Consider the following 17516-nt stretch of genomic DNA (forward strand, 5'->3'; position numbering starts at 1 on the left):
GAATACCCCTTATGTATTGATGTTCAGAGTTTTATAAGAACAGAAATACCCACTCCCCTCAGAGTCTATTTTGAGTATAAAATAAAAATAAAAATCACCAGCTGGGCTCTCCCCTCTGAGTCATGTTCTACTCAAGGTTTCTTTCTATTACCAACCACAATATGACAATGCCCTTTGTAAAAAATAAAATTAAAAAAAACTCTTATACAAATAAATTGAATTGAATTGATCATTATTTCTCACCAGGAGAGGATACTTGAAAACTTACAAAAATGAGACAGGCTGGATTTATAATCCAAATTGTCTTTCATCATTTACATGGCAGTTTTAATAACAAAAAAAATGGCACTTTCTAGTAAGTCATTTATTATAATGCATACATGCAGTATATCCTAAAATGTACACAAAGAGTATGCAAATATACATAATGTATTTAAAAATGTATTTATGGAAACTAGACAAACCACAAACGTGGCCCAAGAACAGAGATAAGTGTTTGTGTCTGCGCTGGCTGGCCTTTCAGAAGGGCTTTTTGGTGAAGGGGATCTTCAGGGCGTGTTTGAGCGCCAGGGCGTTGTCCACCTGCTCCGCAGACAGCAGGGAGTGCCACTGGGCCACTGGCCTGCGGGGGTTGGACAGCATGTCGGCCCAGTGACGCAGCTGGTTCCCGCTGGCCGAGCAGCCCAGGAATATTTTCCCGATCGCGTCGTTCCGGCTCATGTTGTCGTGATCCCACACGGAGATCACCAGCTGGACCTTCTGCAGAAACAGAAGATCGGAACATCGGAACATTCTCAGGTGAGAACATGTCATTAAGCCCAACTTGTCTCAGCTTTTTCATATTAATATATATTTTCATGAGCTGCATTCAAAGCACTCACAAAAAACTCTAACAAGAATCCAAGAAACATCTATTTCGTCAATTACAACCAAAAATGTATGTTTCATAAATATATTATTTATACAGTTTGTAGATATATTGGCAGATTGGACGCCACAGCACCCAGGTTAATGTGGGCCATTACTCCAGTGACAGAGTGAATCTACTTGAAACCCAAAATGGTTATTACTATTATGCTGACAACAGTTACATCTTTTTCTAAATTACTTAATAGCAATTGAGCATTATGAATTGGGATGATTGATTAAGAAAAAATAGATTAAAAACTGGCTCAGAAATCCTTCATTGCACATTCTGTTTTTAGTGATGTCCTTTATGTCTGTTACATTTTGAACAATTCATTTTCAAAAATTGAAAAAAGCACTACATTTGTGTATTTGCTTTGATATCTTTACAAAGGCATGTATCCAATAATTGCAGAAATATTTTAACTAATTCTTTAAACACCACTATTGGCAAATTGAATGTATGGTTACAATGAAGTAAAAATAAAAAGCACAACATAAGAGACAACATAATCTATGAGCCAGACATAAGGACCAGAATCACATATAATAAATACTGTATATTAGCAGAAAATCATAATTTTCCAGAACTGAATAGAATCAAAGCTGAGATTTATGCAGTCTTTGAAGCATATCCGAATGGTATAAATCCTGTGTCGTTACAGCAGTAGCTTTCATTACTTACCTGTATCTGATCAAAGGAAACTTCAAAGTTAAATGATTCGTTGAAATAAGGATTCAGTGTCTTCTTCTTCACTGATGTCTTCTTCTTCTTCCATTTTCTCTTGTCCAAGACCAGCTGCACTTTCACATACGGGTCTATTGGTGGATGAAGAGGCAGAATTACTGAGACTAATCAAACAATTTATCTGTCAAACAGCCAACTTATCCACGGCTCACAACCTGTCACTCTGTTGTTTTGTGCATGTGTGTGTGCGTGTGAGTGTCTGTGTCTGTGCGTGTGTGTGTGTGTGAAAGTGTGTTTGAATGTACTGATTTGTCACTTTAAACTTTGCTGCTTGGTGTCATTGGGACAGTACAGACGGAGTTTGACGAGTGAATGTGCATGAATGTGTACATATGTGTGGGCACTGCCATATGTACCTGATAACCCTCCAACGTCCATCTTCTTCAGGTTCTTGGCTTCCAGAATAATGACAGTCAGCTTGCTGGCAGTGGGGACGTAACGCAGAGAGAAGCAAATGTCCCCCAGGTTCTCTTGCTGTTAGACAACAAAAGGCAACATTCAAAACCCCAATAAGCAAACAGCATCACCTGCCCGAGTGCTGCAATGAGACGGGCAGTCAATAATAATGAGCCTGTGTGGTTATAGCGCTGTTGATTAAATGGCACTGAGTATGGGAGCGACATAGCTCAGGAGGTAAGAGCGGTTGTCTGGCAGTCGGAGGGTTGCTGGTTCAAACCCCGCCCTGGGCGTGTCGAAGTGTCCCTGAGCAAGACACCAAACTCCTAATTTCTCTGGTGAATGAGAGGCATCAATTGTAAAGTGCTTTGGATAAAAGCGCTATATAAATGCAGTCCATTTACCATTTAATTTACTTAAGCCTCTGATTTACCTCAAACTTGGAGGCCTCAGTCAGGTCTCTCCACTCTTCAATCACATGGTTCCAGTCAATAGTGCCGAGCTGCAGTCTCAGTTCGCCAATGATGTCATGTTTGGTGAACCTGTTGAAGTCAAACACCTGCATCACCAGTGTGGATTCATTGAGTTCAGCCAGCGGAATCTGCAAGACAGGAAACAGGCTGTGAGCTTTACAGTAAATAAAGCAGACCAACATGTGAAAGCATGTGAGTTTCTGAAGCAAGAAATATGAGAAGAATATTTAGATGTTATATTGTTATATTTACATTCCATGCAATAGATTTAAGTTTTTTTGTTTTGCAGGCTGTAGTGTGGATGACCCTCTGGACTGCAGCACTGAGACATCCTTGCCCACATTATAAATAATGGCCCCAGCCTATGGCTGAGACAATGACCAGTAGCAAGGATGTTTTAACAAAAAATAAGTGTATACAAGAGGGAGGCAATCTGGGATTTTAGTAAAACAGTGGTGATTTACAGAGTGGTCTCTGTAAGCTTCAATTCTGAATGACAGGTCATTTTCACTTTAAAAAAAACATTCTTCAAGGGTGTACAGTATCAGCAATTATTCTGTTTTTGAAAGTTGAAACAGGCATGTGTCGCACCTGGAATTTGAAGAACTCGTTGAACGCTGGCTGGAGGGTTTTCCTGAACACCTTGGTCTCACAGGTCTTTGACTTGTTGGGGAGGATGTAGACTTTGACGTAGGGGTCAGACGTACCCCCCAGGTCCATGGCTTTCAGCTCGGCGGCCTCCTTCACTCCCACTGTGAGCTGAGAGAGGAGGCGGGGACAGGGGACAGTGAGCGGCATGAACGCCTACTTCAGCGGACACTGGATACACTTCAAAGGAAGCCCACGCCAGTTTGATGTGAATTGCAAATACCACTTACACATCTGAAAAACTGAAAATATACAGTTAAAGGACACGTACTGGATGTTGAAAATTACTGGGTCTATAGCGAATTAAAAGCTAAATTAATTTAATTAAATTCATTTAAAGTAAATGTAGACATTTTTTTTAAAACTAATACCTTCCTTGAGATATAAAATTTATAAAATAAAAGATAAAAAAAGTTTTTTTATTGAGCGAGTAAATGAGTGAACATTGAGTGAAAGCGGTGTGGACCTCAGACGTTTCTGCTTTGTATTCCAGCGAGTACAGGATTCTTCCTTTCTGCTTGTCACGTGATCCATACTCCAAATCATCCGCATCCGGCTGGACCTGTCAATCACATCATATTGTGCTCATTGTACAGCACAGGTATGCTAATCGCAGCAGGAGTACTCAGTGCTTTTCACAGTCAGAGCGCAGTAGCACGGGTATTTATTTAGAGGGATGGCTAATCCACTTGTGTACTTAAGAGTTCAAATGGAACAAAACACTTTCTGACTCCTGGGATTCATCATTACTTCCCGCAATGTCTGTTCATATTTGCATACTCTCCATACTCCTCACACAATCACCCACAAATATATTTAACAAAACACATTAATAATACTCCAAGTCCTTTGTATGTTCACATATACATACATACATGCATACATATATACAGTACATACAGTACATACATACTTCCTTCTGTACATGAGAAATATATGCATAAAATATTTACTGCATGCAATGCTGTGGACCTCTGAGTTTGTGTGCAAGTTCCAGAGAGCACAGCTGTGTTTCTATTATGAGCAGCATTTCATATATAAGGCCCAGTACAGACCCAGTAAGGCCGTATCCTGAAATGGAAAAGTATTCAATATTTCACAGTGAAGACCGAACAGAAGGCAGAGGAGCATGTGACACAGCTGGGGGTCTGTCTCACCAGCGCGGTGGTGCTGGAGCCGTTTACGCCTTTCAGATCTATCTTCTCCTCCTGCTTCTTCCTCTTCTTCTTCCCCTTGCAGCAGCATTTCACACAGATGCAGAGAAAACAGACCAGGAGAAACAGGAGCCCGGCGGCAAAGATGGCGTAGACTGCCCACCTAGGCACTGCCCAGGGGAGGGGGACAAAGAGAGGCACGTAGCTTAGCTTAGCCCTGCTGTATTCACGGACAACACCGCCACATCCAAAGTGATTTCCGTGCCGTACCCACAGCCACAGAGGCCATACTGTAATGGCTGCCTGGGGCACATATTTACAACATGATACCAGACCAGAGCCAGAGGGAGGATTAAGAGGAGATAAACTTGTAACAAGTGAAAATTGAGAGCTATGAAATGTGCTGTTGGTGTGGAATTGGATATGACATGTGTACAACAGGTGTAGACGGCAGAGCGGCATCTTTAATGGTGGCCTGGAACTACCGAGGGTAGGGTTTGGGGGGGGGGGGAATCGGAGCACCGCAGCGGGCAGGACACTCACGCGGGATCTTGTTAAGCAGCTGCTCAATGAACCCGGGGGGTGCGGTGGTGGTGCTGTTGAAAGCCGTGGTGTGGGTTACAGCAGGGATGTTACCACTCCGATGAGGGTATTTTAATGGGGTTTTAGTCGGCATGGTCTTTGGAATGAAATGATGAGACCTGGAACAAGATGGATAGCAGACACACGCTTTTCACAAGAGTGCACCCAGTTCATGCCATTCATTGCTTAGCTTCTCCTCCGCTAGCGTCTTGGCTGGTCTGAAATGATACTGCTCCCTTCTATACAAAATCCACAGAATTGCACTGATGATTATGTAGCTATGGTAGTGACCACAGTGCTAGACCATAAGATCTTCCTTTTTTGCCCTCATGCCTCATACATTAGAAATCAACATTTCAACTTAATTTCAGCTTTTGGTTACAGGACACACATATATGCATGCATGCACACATGAAAACACACATCCACACATAGACACGCATCACACATACACACACGAACATTCCTGCTAACATACAGCACATGCAAACACAAGCATAAATTAATCCCATGTATCATACCCAATTAATCCCAATCATGCACGACTTGAAAGGAATTTAATAGGAAGTTTCTCTAACAGCCTTGAAAACCTGCTTGCCCTGACAAAGAGCGGAAATTTTGCCCCCAGCCCAGCTAAAGAGTGGAGAGGCCTGCTGACAGCCGGCCATTAAAACAGGGCGAGCTTCAGACTTCAAACATAGGGCGTGGGCAGAAAAACAAAGGACCCAAATGCATTTCTGCGACAAGAACGCACGTACACACACGCGCACACACACACACACATGCATGCACGCACACACGCACACGCGCACGCACACACACACACAAACATACACTCACACACACATGCTTTTCTAATGACATACAGTGCAGGCCATAAATATTAGGCCTATTATCTGTAGTTTCAAAAAAAAAAAACTTTAGGAAGAGAAGAGTTCAGATAATATGTGCAAATTCATTGAATAAGAAACCAAAGTACAAACTGTTTTTTTATTTCTACCAACAATAACACAAAAAGATGACTTCTACTTAAAAATAATCTTAGACATGACTTTCCTCAAAATAGACTCCATTGGCTTTAATTACAATTAAATTAATCAATCAAAGTCCATCCAATCATTTTGCAAAGTGGGAGGTGGAGGTGTCGTAAAATCTTGAGTGAAATCTCATCAACCTTAAGTTTTTTTTTAAAAAACCCCAGGTAGCATAATACCATTGGTATTTCAAGTAAAATAGGCATAAAAGTTGCAAGAAATATGGCAAAGAAGAAGGAGTTAGTCTTAGATGGGTAGGGCCGAGTAAACATTGTTGCAAAAAGGTTGTTCCCAGTGAGTAAGAAGCTTAGAATTTCTAGGTGCAGTGTTCAGTACACACTCAGAAGGTTCCAGCTGATGGGCAGAAATATTAACAGGAAGATGATCAGGAAGATCAAGAGGAAGAAGACAAATATCTTGTGTTGCTGGTTCTTTGCCATTTTTTGTGGGGAATAATCTTGCCACAATATGTTTACTTGGCCCAACACATCTAAGCCTAACACCTTCGTCTTTCCCATATTTCTTGTAGCTTTAGTGCCTATTTTACTTACACCGCAGGCCAATGGTATTAGGCTGCCTGTGGTTTTAAAAAACTTAGGACGCTATTTTGTGGAAAGCCATGTCTAAGATTATTTTTAATTAAAGCTAATTTTTTTGAGTAATTGTAGGTAGAAAAAAAAAATGTATATACTTTGGTTTCCTCTCAGAAATGTAATTACATTCATCATCACAATATGCACAACGCCAAGGCAAGAAGGCTTTGTGTTGAGAGCATACAGAATAAAGGAAGCGGAAATAATCCAAACACAGGTAACAGGTGAACACTCAACTACAACACTCAAGCAAGTTTCACAGACACAACACCTCCCTCGATACATGCAAGAGCAGCGAAGCAGAAAGTTCCATCCACATTTCCCTGAGCATGTTAGCATTGAACCGCAGCCAATGACCGGCTCAACCTCTACTTGTTCAGTCACCATGAGGTTCTGTACAGTCTGGACCAAGAGCATTGTGTGCTTTTGTGTCCCTGAGTTTCTGTGTGGCCCAGACTGAGAGTGCTCATTGTTACTCTTTTTCTAATTCGGGTCCTCCTAATTAGGACTTCCACAACAGGCAGAGAGGAAGGAAGCCATTTCCTCCAGTGCAGTGGCCCGGCAGGGCTGTGTTGTGGCACTGCAGAGTACTGGGTTCTCTAAAGGAATCCTTTACCTCTAAAACTCAGACCAAAAGACAGCAGTAGGAAGTCAATCCCTCTGATACAAAAATGTTTTTACTGTTGTAAATACCATTTCAGTGTATGTGAATTTATGTGGTCTTTTGTGTAGGCCTATGCTGTAAAAAGTGTACTAATGTGTGTTAATGAAATGTGTGCTAAGTGTGCTAACTGATAGTTCTTTTTAATCAGGGACTCACTCCAACCCCAAAACAGCACACGTCATTCAACAGCTAGAGATTTTGTTGAGCTGCTAATTAGTAGAATCAGGTCCCATTTTATAATTGATCTATGTTCTATGTTTTGAAATGCTTTTGTTGAGCTAAACCATTTCACCATATTATCACTGGATATTATGAATGCATATGCTTAGACAGCGTGGCATGTTTTGTCATTAACGTTGATTTGACTTGAATTATTTTTCCCACAACTCATAAATAATGAAAGAATCCTTCAGTACTTGTATTAAACCAACCAAAGTCACATTTTATCAACTGTTTCACATTTCAATAACTGATTCACTGTATCATAAATCACATAATAAAGGGTGTAACCAGGAACAAAGCAAAATATCAGCACTCACTGAATCAAATGTCAGACTTAATTTGGTTAATATGATTCTGCTTCAGATGAACACCTTTGAAAACACAGACAACTTAGTGTACTGACAAAATGTACATGTTTACTATTAACTATTTCTGCACCTATTTTAAGACTTGACCTTATATGTCCCTAGGTGTGCACATGTATACAGTGTGTTTGTTAATATGCTTAGAAATAATTCAGCCCCAATTGAACCTGTAATATGTCATCTGTATTAGTCAATTCAATGTAAGTAGAGCAAATTACTTCAGCGGTCATGAATACATTATGAGAACATTTTAGCATTCTGATGGATGAAATATCAGTAACCTACATGCTGAGGAACTTTTGATTTCCGAAGAAATACCCTTTCCTTTGAGTACAGCCTCTGTGTAATTCTAATATCCAAACATGATTAAATTCCAATCATATGTATCTCACCACTTGTAAAAATCCAATCCATATTTATTCCATACAATACAAAGATATTAGATAATTTACTGTATCCATGACCATATTCTTTCTGCTATTGCGGTTTTATAGACATCATCATTTATAGTCATCATAGATCATGTGTGATCATCTGGGAACCATATTTTACACAGAATAAACCAGGTGAGCATTGCCTTCACAGTTACACTACACATGTAATTATAAATGTAGATTTCCTGTGGTTCACCCGAACTTTCATATTCCACATTTGTTGGTTACTGAAGGCCTTACCCAAAACTCCTTGTGCCTTGTATTTGTTTTAAAACTACAGGGAAACTAAAAAGGGAAGAATCGTAAGGTGGTTTCCTACCGTATTTCAACCAAAGACAAATCTGCTCCTCCTAAGGGTGCCCCTCTCACTCGCTCACACTGCCAGTGGTCTATTCAACTTCTCCGGTAACTTCATGGCCTATTAAAAGTTATTGTTCACTTAGAGAGCGATGAAGAACAATCCATTGTGGCTTCCGCTGTGCACTGCAGTGAACGCTAGCACGGAGCCAGCCACACCTCATGTTTACACACACTGACCTGCAGACCGAGGAACGCACGCTGCATTGGTATGTGTGGAACTCCACCCTAGGAAAACCTCAATGGTGAGTCAGAGGGATAAAATATAAATTAAACTAGGATGTTTCCCCCATGCACTTTCCACAAACTAATATATTTCACAGTGTACAGGTATTGTAGCACAGAACTATAACACCAAATAGCATCATTATCTTATTGTTGTACCTAAAATACATCATCCATAATATTCAGGATGCAATGTTAGTGTAACTATAAAGCACAGCTTTCAATGTCGGTTGGACTACTACAGTGTCAGATGTTCAAGAAGTGTAATTAGTACAGTTTACTACTAGTTCTTTATGAGCATTCAGTCCATTGCCCATTATTAGGATGAAATGAAGAGCAGTTTAATTTCAAGTTAAATTCTTTCTTTTAAAAACTCCACCACAGACACAATATATGAGGAACCATTTGAGGAGGAAAATGGCTCCCTCTGTTGATCATATATCAAAATTCCAGGCGATAAAATAATATACAGGTGTTGTTGCTTTTCGCTTGCAATATAGGTCTGCTTTCAGTATAGATACTGAAAAATCACGATTATGAGAGCTGCATTCTGTATTCACATGATTAAGAGAACTGTATTTGGTATTTCATTACATGATTAAGCAAACCTTATTCTGCATTCAATTACATGATTAAGATAACTGTATTCTGTATTAAATTACATGAGCAAAAGACAACTGCCCAAAGAATCACAGAATGAGGACTTAACCAAACCTCGTTGTGCAAGAGCAACTCCTCTGGTGTATTGTGGACCTGCAATCAGAACATGCATGTCTGCTCCTCTCCAACTGATGCATGTACAGTCAATCATTCAGAATCTTTGTGTAGAAGATTAAAATCAGGTTGCTTTGTCACACAACCAAAAATTTCCAGAAAAATATTTCTCAGGGGGAAAAAAATGAATTTTCCACTAATCCCAGGAAATCCAAGAAAAGGCTGGAATCCACTGAATAATGATTTATGGACATTTAAACACAAATATGGAATTGATATGTCGGGATTTTCAAAAATGATACTTATGAAAATGACTAAACTGCATTCTATTTAAGGGATTTGAAAAGCACTTGTGGATTAAGAAGACATTGGAATAAATATTTAGCCATAGTGAAGAGGTAGTGTGGACAGTTCAGTAAAAATAACTCACTCAATAATCTATCTGCTGTGACAATACTTTAAATGTAGGTGTATAGCTGCACTAATTTAAATATTACTGCCTATAAAAGAGGCATGACACCACACAGATTTGGTGTGTAGTGTTTGAATTTCAACTAGTGGCCCAGAATTATTGGTGATGAATTATTGGCTATTTGACCATTAATAAATAAATAAATAAAGAAATGAAATAAATAAATAAATACTTTTCTGATTCCTCAAAATTACTACTTTGTATGGGGCCAGTAGCCTACCTGGTCTGGCAGCAGAATTCCCACTAGCTACTGAATAATGAATAGAGAGGGTTGTTTTACACCTATGCGCACATACATTACATTTTGGCTGTGTTCGGAATGGCTCACTCATTCCCTCCCTGCCTTCACACTAACTATCAAACTCTACATACAGCGCTACAGAGTGAAAAGAGACGATTTCGGACCCTACAGATTCTGAGCAGGTTACTTAGCAACGCGCCACGCAGCCATCTCGGGCTCATTTTCACCATTTTTAAATACAGTATAAGTTCTGTAAACTCCGGACTCGGGCTCAGACGTGACACAGCCTTAGAAATAGTCTATCCTAAATTTTGTAAAACTGTAAAACATCTGAAAAAGAAAACGAAAAAGCGTATAAAAATAGTAAGTCGTGACATTTCCATTGGCTCGCTTTGGGCATCACGTGATTGAGCATTAGCCGCAATCAGCTGACTGAGATCAGAGCACAATGTAAATGAGACCCGCCGTGGACCGCTATCAGCCTAAACGAAGAGGGAAATGCTCTGAAGCCACGACTGAATAAAAATACAAAAATGAAGTTGCTGTTAATGTACTACTTTGTTGTCCTTGCATGGACATCCCATGCTCTTGTTCGGTAAGTAATTTTGCTGGATGGTCAGTTGGATAGCTTCGGAATTGTTGTGACGCAGGATAGTTCTCATACAATTTTACTAAACATTCTAATTACTATGTGACTGATTACATTATTCGATTCGCGTTTAAACATGAACCTTACAAGCAAACCTATTTATTCGTTTCAGAGTTCCCTATAGGAGCGTCATCATTAATTATGAAAGCTAGATAGCTGGCCTTTACAAATGTCAACCTTTCAAACTTAATGTTACTGTTTTAGATCATTTATCATAAAAACAGGTTAACTGGAATAATGACTTGCATTTTTAAACACATTGCTATATTAACAAAAGTTCTTGCTGATAGATGTGCCTGTATTGGTTTTTGCTCAATGTAGCTTAATTTAAAGAAAATGTTTTGCATTACATTGTACGTACCTCAAGGTAATTGTTGTCAATAATTCTGTATGTACTGCGTGTGTTTAATAAAGCTTTTAATAGCATGGTCTTTCATTCCACTATGCATGGCATGTAAATACAGATCAGATTTTCTGTGATGCATTTGGGATTCTTTTATGTTTAACTTTGTATAAGACATAAGCTGTGTTTAAGATAATTGGGTGTCTCATCTCACTGATTCAAGGGCAGATATAGCTTTCCTAGAAGTAGAGTGTAAGGGAAATGCTGTGAAATGATCACATAGTAAATAGAAACTGTCTGTCTGTGTGTAGAATTCCTCTGAAGAAGTTCCGCTCCATCCGACGAGCCCTGACAGACTCAGGAGGGAGCGCGGAGGACCTGCTGATGGGAGATGAGGCCCTGAAGTACAACCTGGGGTTCCCATCCAGCAACGCCCCTACTCCAGAGACCCTGAAGAACTACCTTGATGTGAGAACTCCCCTGGGTCCCAATGCCCCCACCCTGAGCATGGCTCGCAGCCTGTGCAGTGCCCTCTTCCAGAAAATTTGTGCACTTGTGCATGCTGGATATTTTGACAGAGTAGTTAAATATGTTTTTGACCACAGTTCGGCTGTGCTGACCATATAGATTCTAGCACTTCTTGTTTGCATATCTGTCCTGGTTTCAAGAGTGTTACCCTCTCTAAGAATGACAGCTATCCATCCTTTTTATCCACAATTCATCTTATTTGATAGGTAAATAGTTCTGGGCAATAGTTCTGGTCTGTTAAATTGATGAGGTTTTTTAAGGCATACTCAGAAGTAAACAACAAAAGCTTAGTACAGATTAGCTTTTAATCCACCTGATGCTGCAAATTGTGTTTCAATGACGCTTGTAGTCATCAGCAGAAGATCCTCTCTTGCCCTGACTTAGCTTGTTTTTTTGGCCTGAAAGACGTGTGATCCAATCTTTGTGTTTGTGCAAAGAGCCCCAGAACAGAACAGGGGTTTGTCATGTGACAGGTGACTCACCAAATGCCCATTCTGTAAGCCACTTTATTCCAACCACCTGACGCAGATCCGTAACCAAAATTGAGGACACCGAGGTTGTGTCCTCTGTATTAAAAAAATAAAATAAAAACATTAAAAAAACGATTTTCAAGAGGCTTATTAGAGAATTTCTGTCAGGGTTTGCTAGTCACTTTTTTGACCTGATTGTGATTTCTTTTCTTCTTTCTCTCAGTCTGCAGTAGTGACTTTTAAAATTTTATTTTGTAATTTTGTATAGTTGTTACTGTCTATACTGTATGTCTGAAGTTTATGATAATGCACATTTCCCATCTGGGGTCTACAAATGTATATTCTGTGCAATTCAAACAATGACAAAAAACAATAATAACAACAAGAACCACCATACATTAATTAAGCATATATTACGGCAATGGGACATTTTTGTCTTTTGTAATTCTGGTTAACAGAGCATGCCACTGACATGGTGCCCTACTTTCATATATAATGTATCACAATGGAAGTCTGACACAGGGAGATCACAAATCCTGTTTCCCTGAAGCAGACTGTGCTTTAACAAGATAAAGATCACTTCTGGGAACGGCGGGAAGATTAGCAGGGAGAAGGAGCACAGTAAACAAGGATAAGAAAGCTTAGTGCTCATGACTGGAAGTATGACATGTTTTTTATTATTTCTTCTTCTTCTTCTTCTTCTTCTTCGCACTCCTTGAAAAATTTGTGAGCAATTGGACGTGACCGCTGAGTCACACTACTTGAGAATCAAGGCTTGCTTTTGACCAGTCTGTAACTGAAAAATAAAATTTTAATCTCTGGTCTTTTCAGGCAGTTTCAGCATAGTTTTATTACAGGCCAGATCCAGTGTGTGAGACTGAAAGGAAGAGCTCAGGAGAATTAAGGGTTTATTTTTACAGTCATGAATACGAGGCGTCCAGTCTATGGTCCACTGGACTGAAACAAAACACCACTTTGGATAAGAATGGTAGTGCTTGTAGACTTCATAGTATGTGATGTGTGCTTCCATCACTCCATGCAATTGGAGGTCTACCTTCATTAGATCATGATTCATTAGACAAAGCAAATGATGAAGCATTGGTTTATTAGCAAAACACATCTCTGGAACTTGAGCAGACTCGTATCTGTGTCAACCTGAACTGGCTCATAGTACCTTAAGGTTATGATGAGTCAAACAAGTGAGGCTAAGTTCTTTGCTATGGATGTTCCTGAAGGAATTGTGGTGGAGGCAGAATTGAGGTCTTTGTTTGGGGATAATGTGTCTTCCTATAGGAAGGGCTGATGTTGTGTTTGGGGTAATGTGTGTTCCTGTAGGAAGGGCTGATACTGTGCTTGGGGTAATGTATGTTCCTAATGGCAGAATTGGTGCTGACTTTTGGGGTAATGTGCGTTTTCCCATAGGCTCAGTATTACGGGGAGATCGGACTGGGCACTCCTGTCCAGACTTTCACAGTGGTGTTCGATACGGGATCGTCCAACCTGTGGGTCCCCTCTGTCCACTGCTCTCTGACTGACATTGCCTGCAGTAAGTCCCACCTGACTGTGCTGAGCAACTGCACTACATTAATTACACTCCCTATGTGCACTTGACTAAACATGCGGATTGTATCACATCAATGCCATTTCAAAACAGTCCATGCTCAGTTTAGCCCTCTGAACTTTATTCGAGAATGAATGCTGCAGAGGTAACTAATTGTGACATTATTGCTAACTTGATTATCACTTAAAATGGCAAGAGAAAAGTTTTAAATGTGCATTAGTTCATAAACATTGGAAATTACCTGATTATTGTGGGTTTTTAAATCTCGTTTCTGTCTTGCAGTGCTGCACCATAAATACAATTCTGCCAAGTCCAGCACGTATGTGAAGAATGGCACAGCTTTCTCCATTCAGTATGGATCTGGCAGCCTGTCTGGCTATCTTAGCCAGGACATATGTAAGGTACATCTGTGAGAACTCTCTTCGGGATTCCTGAGTGATACAGCCGACAATTTTTTGTTTTTCCATAGATTGGAAAGCCAAGTTAATCTAAACCAATTCAAAACAAAATCCCACAAGCAGCAAGACCATAGAAACCTTCTATTCTTACAGTGACTCATTGAGTCAGACAGGAGCAGGGAATTGACCGTCACTTATGTTCATCCTTACAATGTCATTGAAGATTAATGGATGATTTTAATCAGAAACGTGCCTCTATCTCTCCCGTCTCAGATAGGAGATTTGTCTGTGGATGCGCAAGTGTTTGGCGAGGCTGTCAAGCAGCCGGGCGTGGTCTTCATCGCTGCGAAGTTCGACGGCATCCTGGGAATGGCCTACCCCCGAATCTCAGTGGATGGGGTGGCACCTGTCTTTGACAACATCATGCAGCAAAAGAAGGTGGAGAAGAATGTCTTCTCCTTCTACCTGAACAGGTAAGTGATGTGCTGGCCTGTGACCTACCAGCTGAAGGTAAACAAGGTATATTTGAGTAAGTTGCTGTCAATGGCAATCGGGGGTTAAAATTTTCACATTGTTGCAAAATGGGGCTGCATTTTTGTGTGACAGGAACCCAGACACACAGCCTGGAGGGGAGCTCATTCTGGGAGGGACCGACCCCACGTACTACAGCGGAGATTTCCACTACCTGAGCATCAGCAGGCAGGCCTACTGGCAGATACACATGGACAAGTGAGTCTTCAGTATGCATCAGTGACTCTTGACTCAGGGATTCAGGGATTCAGGGCTTCAGTGACTCATTGACTCAGTGACTCAGCGGTGGGCCTGAAAATGCAGCAGTGGTTTTGGGCACTGGACTCTGGATGGAAGTTCAGTAGCAGACAGCCGATGCCTGGGGCTCACCCGGGGCTGAACAGCACCGGTCCCGAGGGGGAGATGAGAGCGTTTTAAATTGCAGTCTCGTGATTTTTGTTTGCGCAATTAGGGCTGCGTCTGGGAATAGCCGCCGCGATTGTGCCATTCATCCAAAACACCCAGTAGACCCCGTTAGTGCTCTATCGATTTCTCCCTGAGATGGAGTTTCAGAAGTGGAATGATGAAGTCTAACTGGAGATTTCAGGGTTCAGAACGTTCCTTGCTGCTGAAGGGCCAGCCAGATGCCTTTAGTCTTGCAGTAAGGAGGCCTGAACAGAGGAAAGTAGCTCTGGCACAAGAGGCTTGTTGTCTTCCCGCGTCTAACCTGAACTCCAATGCTTTCCTCCAAAACCGACCAAGCACTCGGCTGACATTTGCACTGTAGATTGTGGAGCAGCCCAGCAGTCTAACAGTGTTTTAGATACCCGATACTATAAAAGCAATGGCAGGGTGCAGAAGTGCAGGTCTGTTGGCTGTATTGCCAGTAAATGTGCGATTGCGCTCAGGCACATTAGGCAGTTGGATGCACAAAGCGGTGTACTCACATCAAGTGATGATGCCAAAGTTGCAAAGGGGAAATGTGTGTATGATAGGGTTATGCATGTTGCATTACATTTAGGATTTTAGCATTTAGGCATTCATCCAGAGTGGCTTACAGAAGTGCATAGATAAAGGTTCAGGCAGCGAGTATAGGCAATGCAAGTCATCAGTTTATAACCGGTAGTAGTAATCGATATGAAAACCTGCAACACAACGTTAAGTGCCATAGCGTGATATGGATATAGCTCTCCCCGTGTTGCATAGGGAGTATTAGTGAACCCGTAATAAGTGCTCAGAGCAGCAGTACGCTGAGTTATGTTCAGCAGGGGGGTGTAATGGATCGTGTGCGCTGTGGATTGGCAGGGTGAGCTTGGGGGGCCAGCTGGCCCTGTGCATGAACGGCTGCGAGGCCATCGTGGACACCGGCACATCCCTCATCACTGGGCCGTCTGCCGAGATCAAAGCCCTGCAGAAGGCCATCGGGGCCGTGCCCCTCATCCAGGGAGAGGTACGGGACCCCCCCCCATTCCACACATTTACAAATAATGTAGTAGTAAATAATAGAAATAAACTTATGATAAATATAATTCATGCAATAAAGCAGAAATACACTCCAGAGAGCTATTCATCACTCTAAGTAAGCTAACCTTTGCTGAGCAATGTTGAAGTGGTCATTGCCTTGTCATCAGGCATCCTAAGAGCAGTCATATCTCGTTGTGATGCATTTTCATGTCACTGCTTGCTCTGTACTGCGGGCAGTGACATCCATTGTGACATCTCTGGCTGTGTTTCAGTACATGGTGGACTGTAACAAAGTGGCGTCCCTCCCCACCATCACCTTCACCTTGGGGGGAAGGGCCTACACTCTGACTGGGGAGCAGTACATTATGAAGGTGAGCCACATGTTAGACATAGGCAGGCTTATCATGTATCCAGAATTGTGAATGTTTACAGTACATAGTTATTCCACTTATGTTTCAGGAGGTGTCATAACATGCCTTATCCAGAAACTGCATGTCTCCCTGTAGCACAGCTACGGTGCTCTAAAAGCACACCACGATCCATCACTCTTTTAACTTGATACGATTTTGCACAGTTAAGTAAATTAAACCCCAGAATGGACAGAGTGAACCCAATGTGTGAGCCCTGCTTCTTACTCAGATGTCATATCTGTCCGCCAGGAGAACCAGGGGGGCAAGAGCATCTGTCTGAGCGGATTCATGGGGCTGGATGTGCCCGCGCCTGCTGGGCCCCTGTGGATTCTGGGAGATGTGTTTATCGGGCAGTACTACACCGTGTTCGACCGTGACAACAACCGGGTGGGCTTTGCCAAGGCCAAGTAGGTACCACAGCGGGGGACCGTGACGCACTGGCCCAGAGGGGGAGGAAAAATTAAGAAATGGAACAACTACAGTATATCAGTTGCTCTGAAATATTGGTAGTACTAAGAATCTGTAGAGGTTTAATGCACTGTACTTCTGTGTCCCTAAAGAACATTTTTAAATAACGTGAAGTGATCAGATTTTTCGATATGAATGCCTCCTAGTGAAGAAGTATTCTGATTGTTTCTGTACATAGATTGGATTTTTAGCACATTTCTGTGGTCTGTATTTATATTTTGTTCTTTTATCTTCTCCTGAAAAGGTATGTGTACTTTAATAATTTTACAAAGTAATAATTTCAGAGGTCATTGGAGAAATTTTACCTTCATTACTGACTATGTACTTTGAGATAAATACTAAAAATATATTTTAAAAACTTGTTATATGATCAGATCATATTAAAGGCTATTCATTTGTTTAGGTACCAGTGTGTGTCAGTCTCTTGTTTAAGTAAAAACTTCATTGTGATTCTAAGGTTGCCACGTAGCCTGCAGGGTTCTTTGGA

The 17516-nt window shown here is 41.2% G+C and overlaps 2 protein-coding genes across 2 annotated transcripts; one reads left to right on the plus strand and one right to left on the minus strand.

Annotated features, from left to right (window-relative positions):
• Positions 1-215: 215 nt before the first annotated feature.
• On the minus strand, positions 216-8748 carry LOC135255640 (synaptotagmin-1-like). Its single transcript, XM_064337084.1, has 9 exons — positions 8539-8748; positions 4869-5026; positions 4329-4495; positions 3638-3733; positions 3115-3282; positions 2484-2651; positions 2011-2128; positions 1592-1725; positions 216-759 (listed from the first exon to the last, which is right to left on the minus strand). The coding sequence occupies exons 2-9, from the start codon at positions 4999-5001 to the stop codon at positions 520-522; spliced, it is 1224 nt and encodes a 407-aa protein (XP_064193154.1). The 5' UTR covers positions 5002-5026; positions 8539-8748; the 3' UTR covers positions 216-519.
• Positions 8749-10658: 1910 nt separating this feature from the next.
• On the plus strand, positions 10659-17435 carry LOC135255642 (cathepsin D-like). Its single transcript, XM_064337087.1, has 9 exons — positions 10659-10823; positions 11532-11688; positions 13641-13764; positions 14062-14180; positions 14451-14650; positions 14784-14906; positions 15993-16137; positions 16424-16522; positions 16811-17435. Exons 1-9 carry the CDS (start codon positions 10762-10764, stop codon positions 16970-16972), a joined length of 1191 nt encoding a protein of 396 aa, XP_064193157.1. The 5' UTR covers positions 10659-10761; the 3' UTR covers positions 16973-17435.
• The last annotated feature ends 81 nt before the right edge of the window (positions 17436-17516 follow it).

The sequence above is a fragment of the Anguilla rostrata genome, chromosome 5, assembly GCF_018555375.3.
Source record: "Anguilla rostrata isolate EN2019 chromosome 5, ASM1855537v3, whole genome shotgun sequence".
NCBI lineage: Eukaryota > Metazoa > Chordata > Actinopteri > Anguilliformes > Anguillidae > Anguilla > Anguilla rostrata.

Excerpts from the sequence above, each read along its gene's own strand:
- LOC135255640 (XM_064337084.1), bottom strand. The coding sequence starts at position 5,001 with ATGCCGACTAAAACCCCATTAAAATACCCTCATCGGAGTGGTAACATC. Across the intron at positions 2,652-3,114 it reads ACGAGTTCTTCAAATTCCAG|ATTCCGCTGGCTGAACTCAA; the intron begins GTGCGACACATG and ends CCTGTCTTGCAG. Across the intron at positions 1,726-2,010 it reads GGACGTTGGAGGGTTATCAG|ACCCGTATGTGAAAGTGCAG; the intron begins GTACATATGGCA and ends ATCCACCAATAG.
- LOC135255642 (XM_064337087.1), top strand. The coding sequence starts at position 10,762 with ATGAAGTTGCTGTTAATGTACTACTTTGTTGTCCTTGCATGGACATCC. Across the intron at positions 13,765-14,061 it reads TCTGACTGACATTGCCTGCA|TGCTGCACCATAAATACAAT; the intron begins GTAAGTCCCACC and ends TCTGTCTTGCAG. Across the intron at positions 14,181-14,450 it reads TTAGCCAGGACATATGTAAG|ATAGGAGATTTGTCTGTGGA; the intron begins GTACATCTGTGA and ends CTCCCGTCTCAG.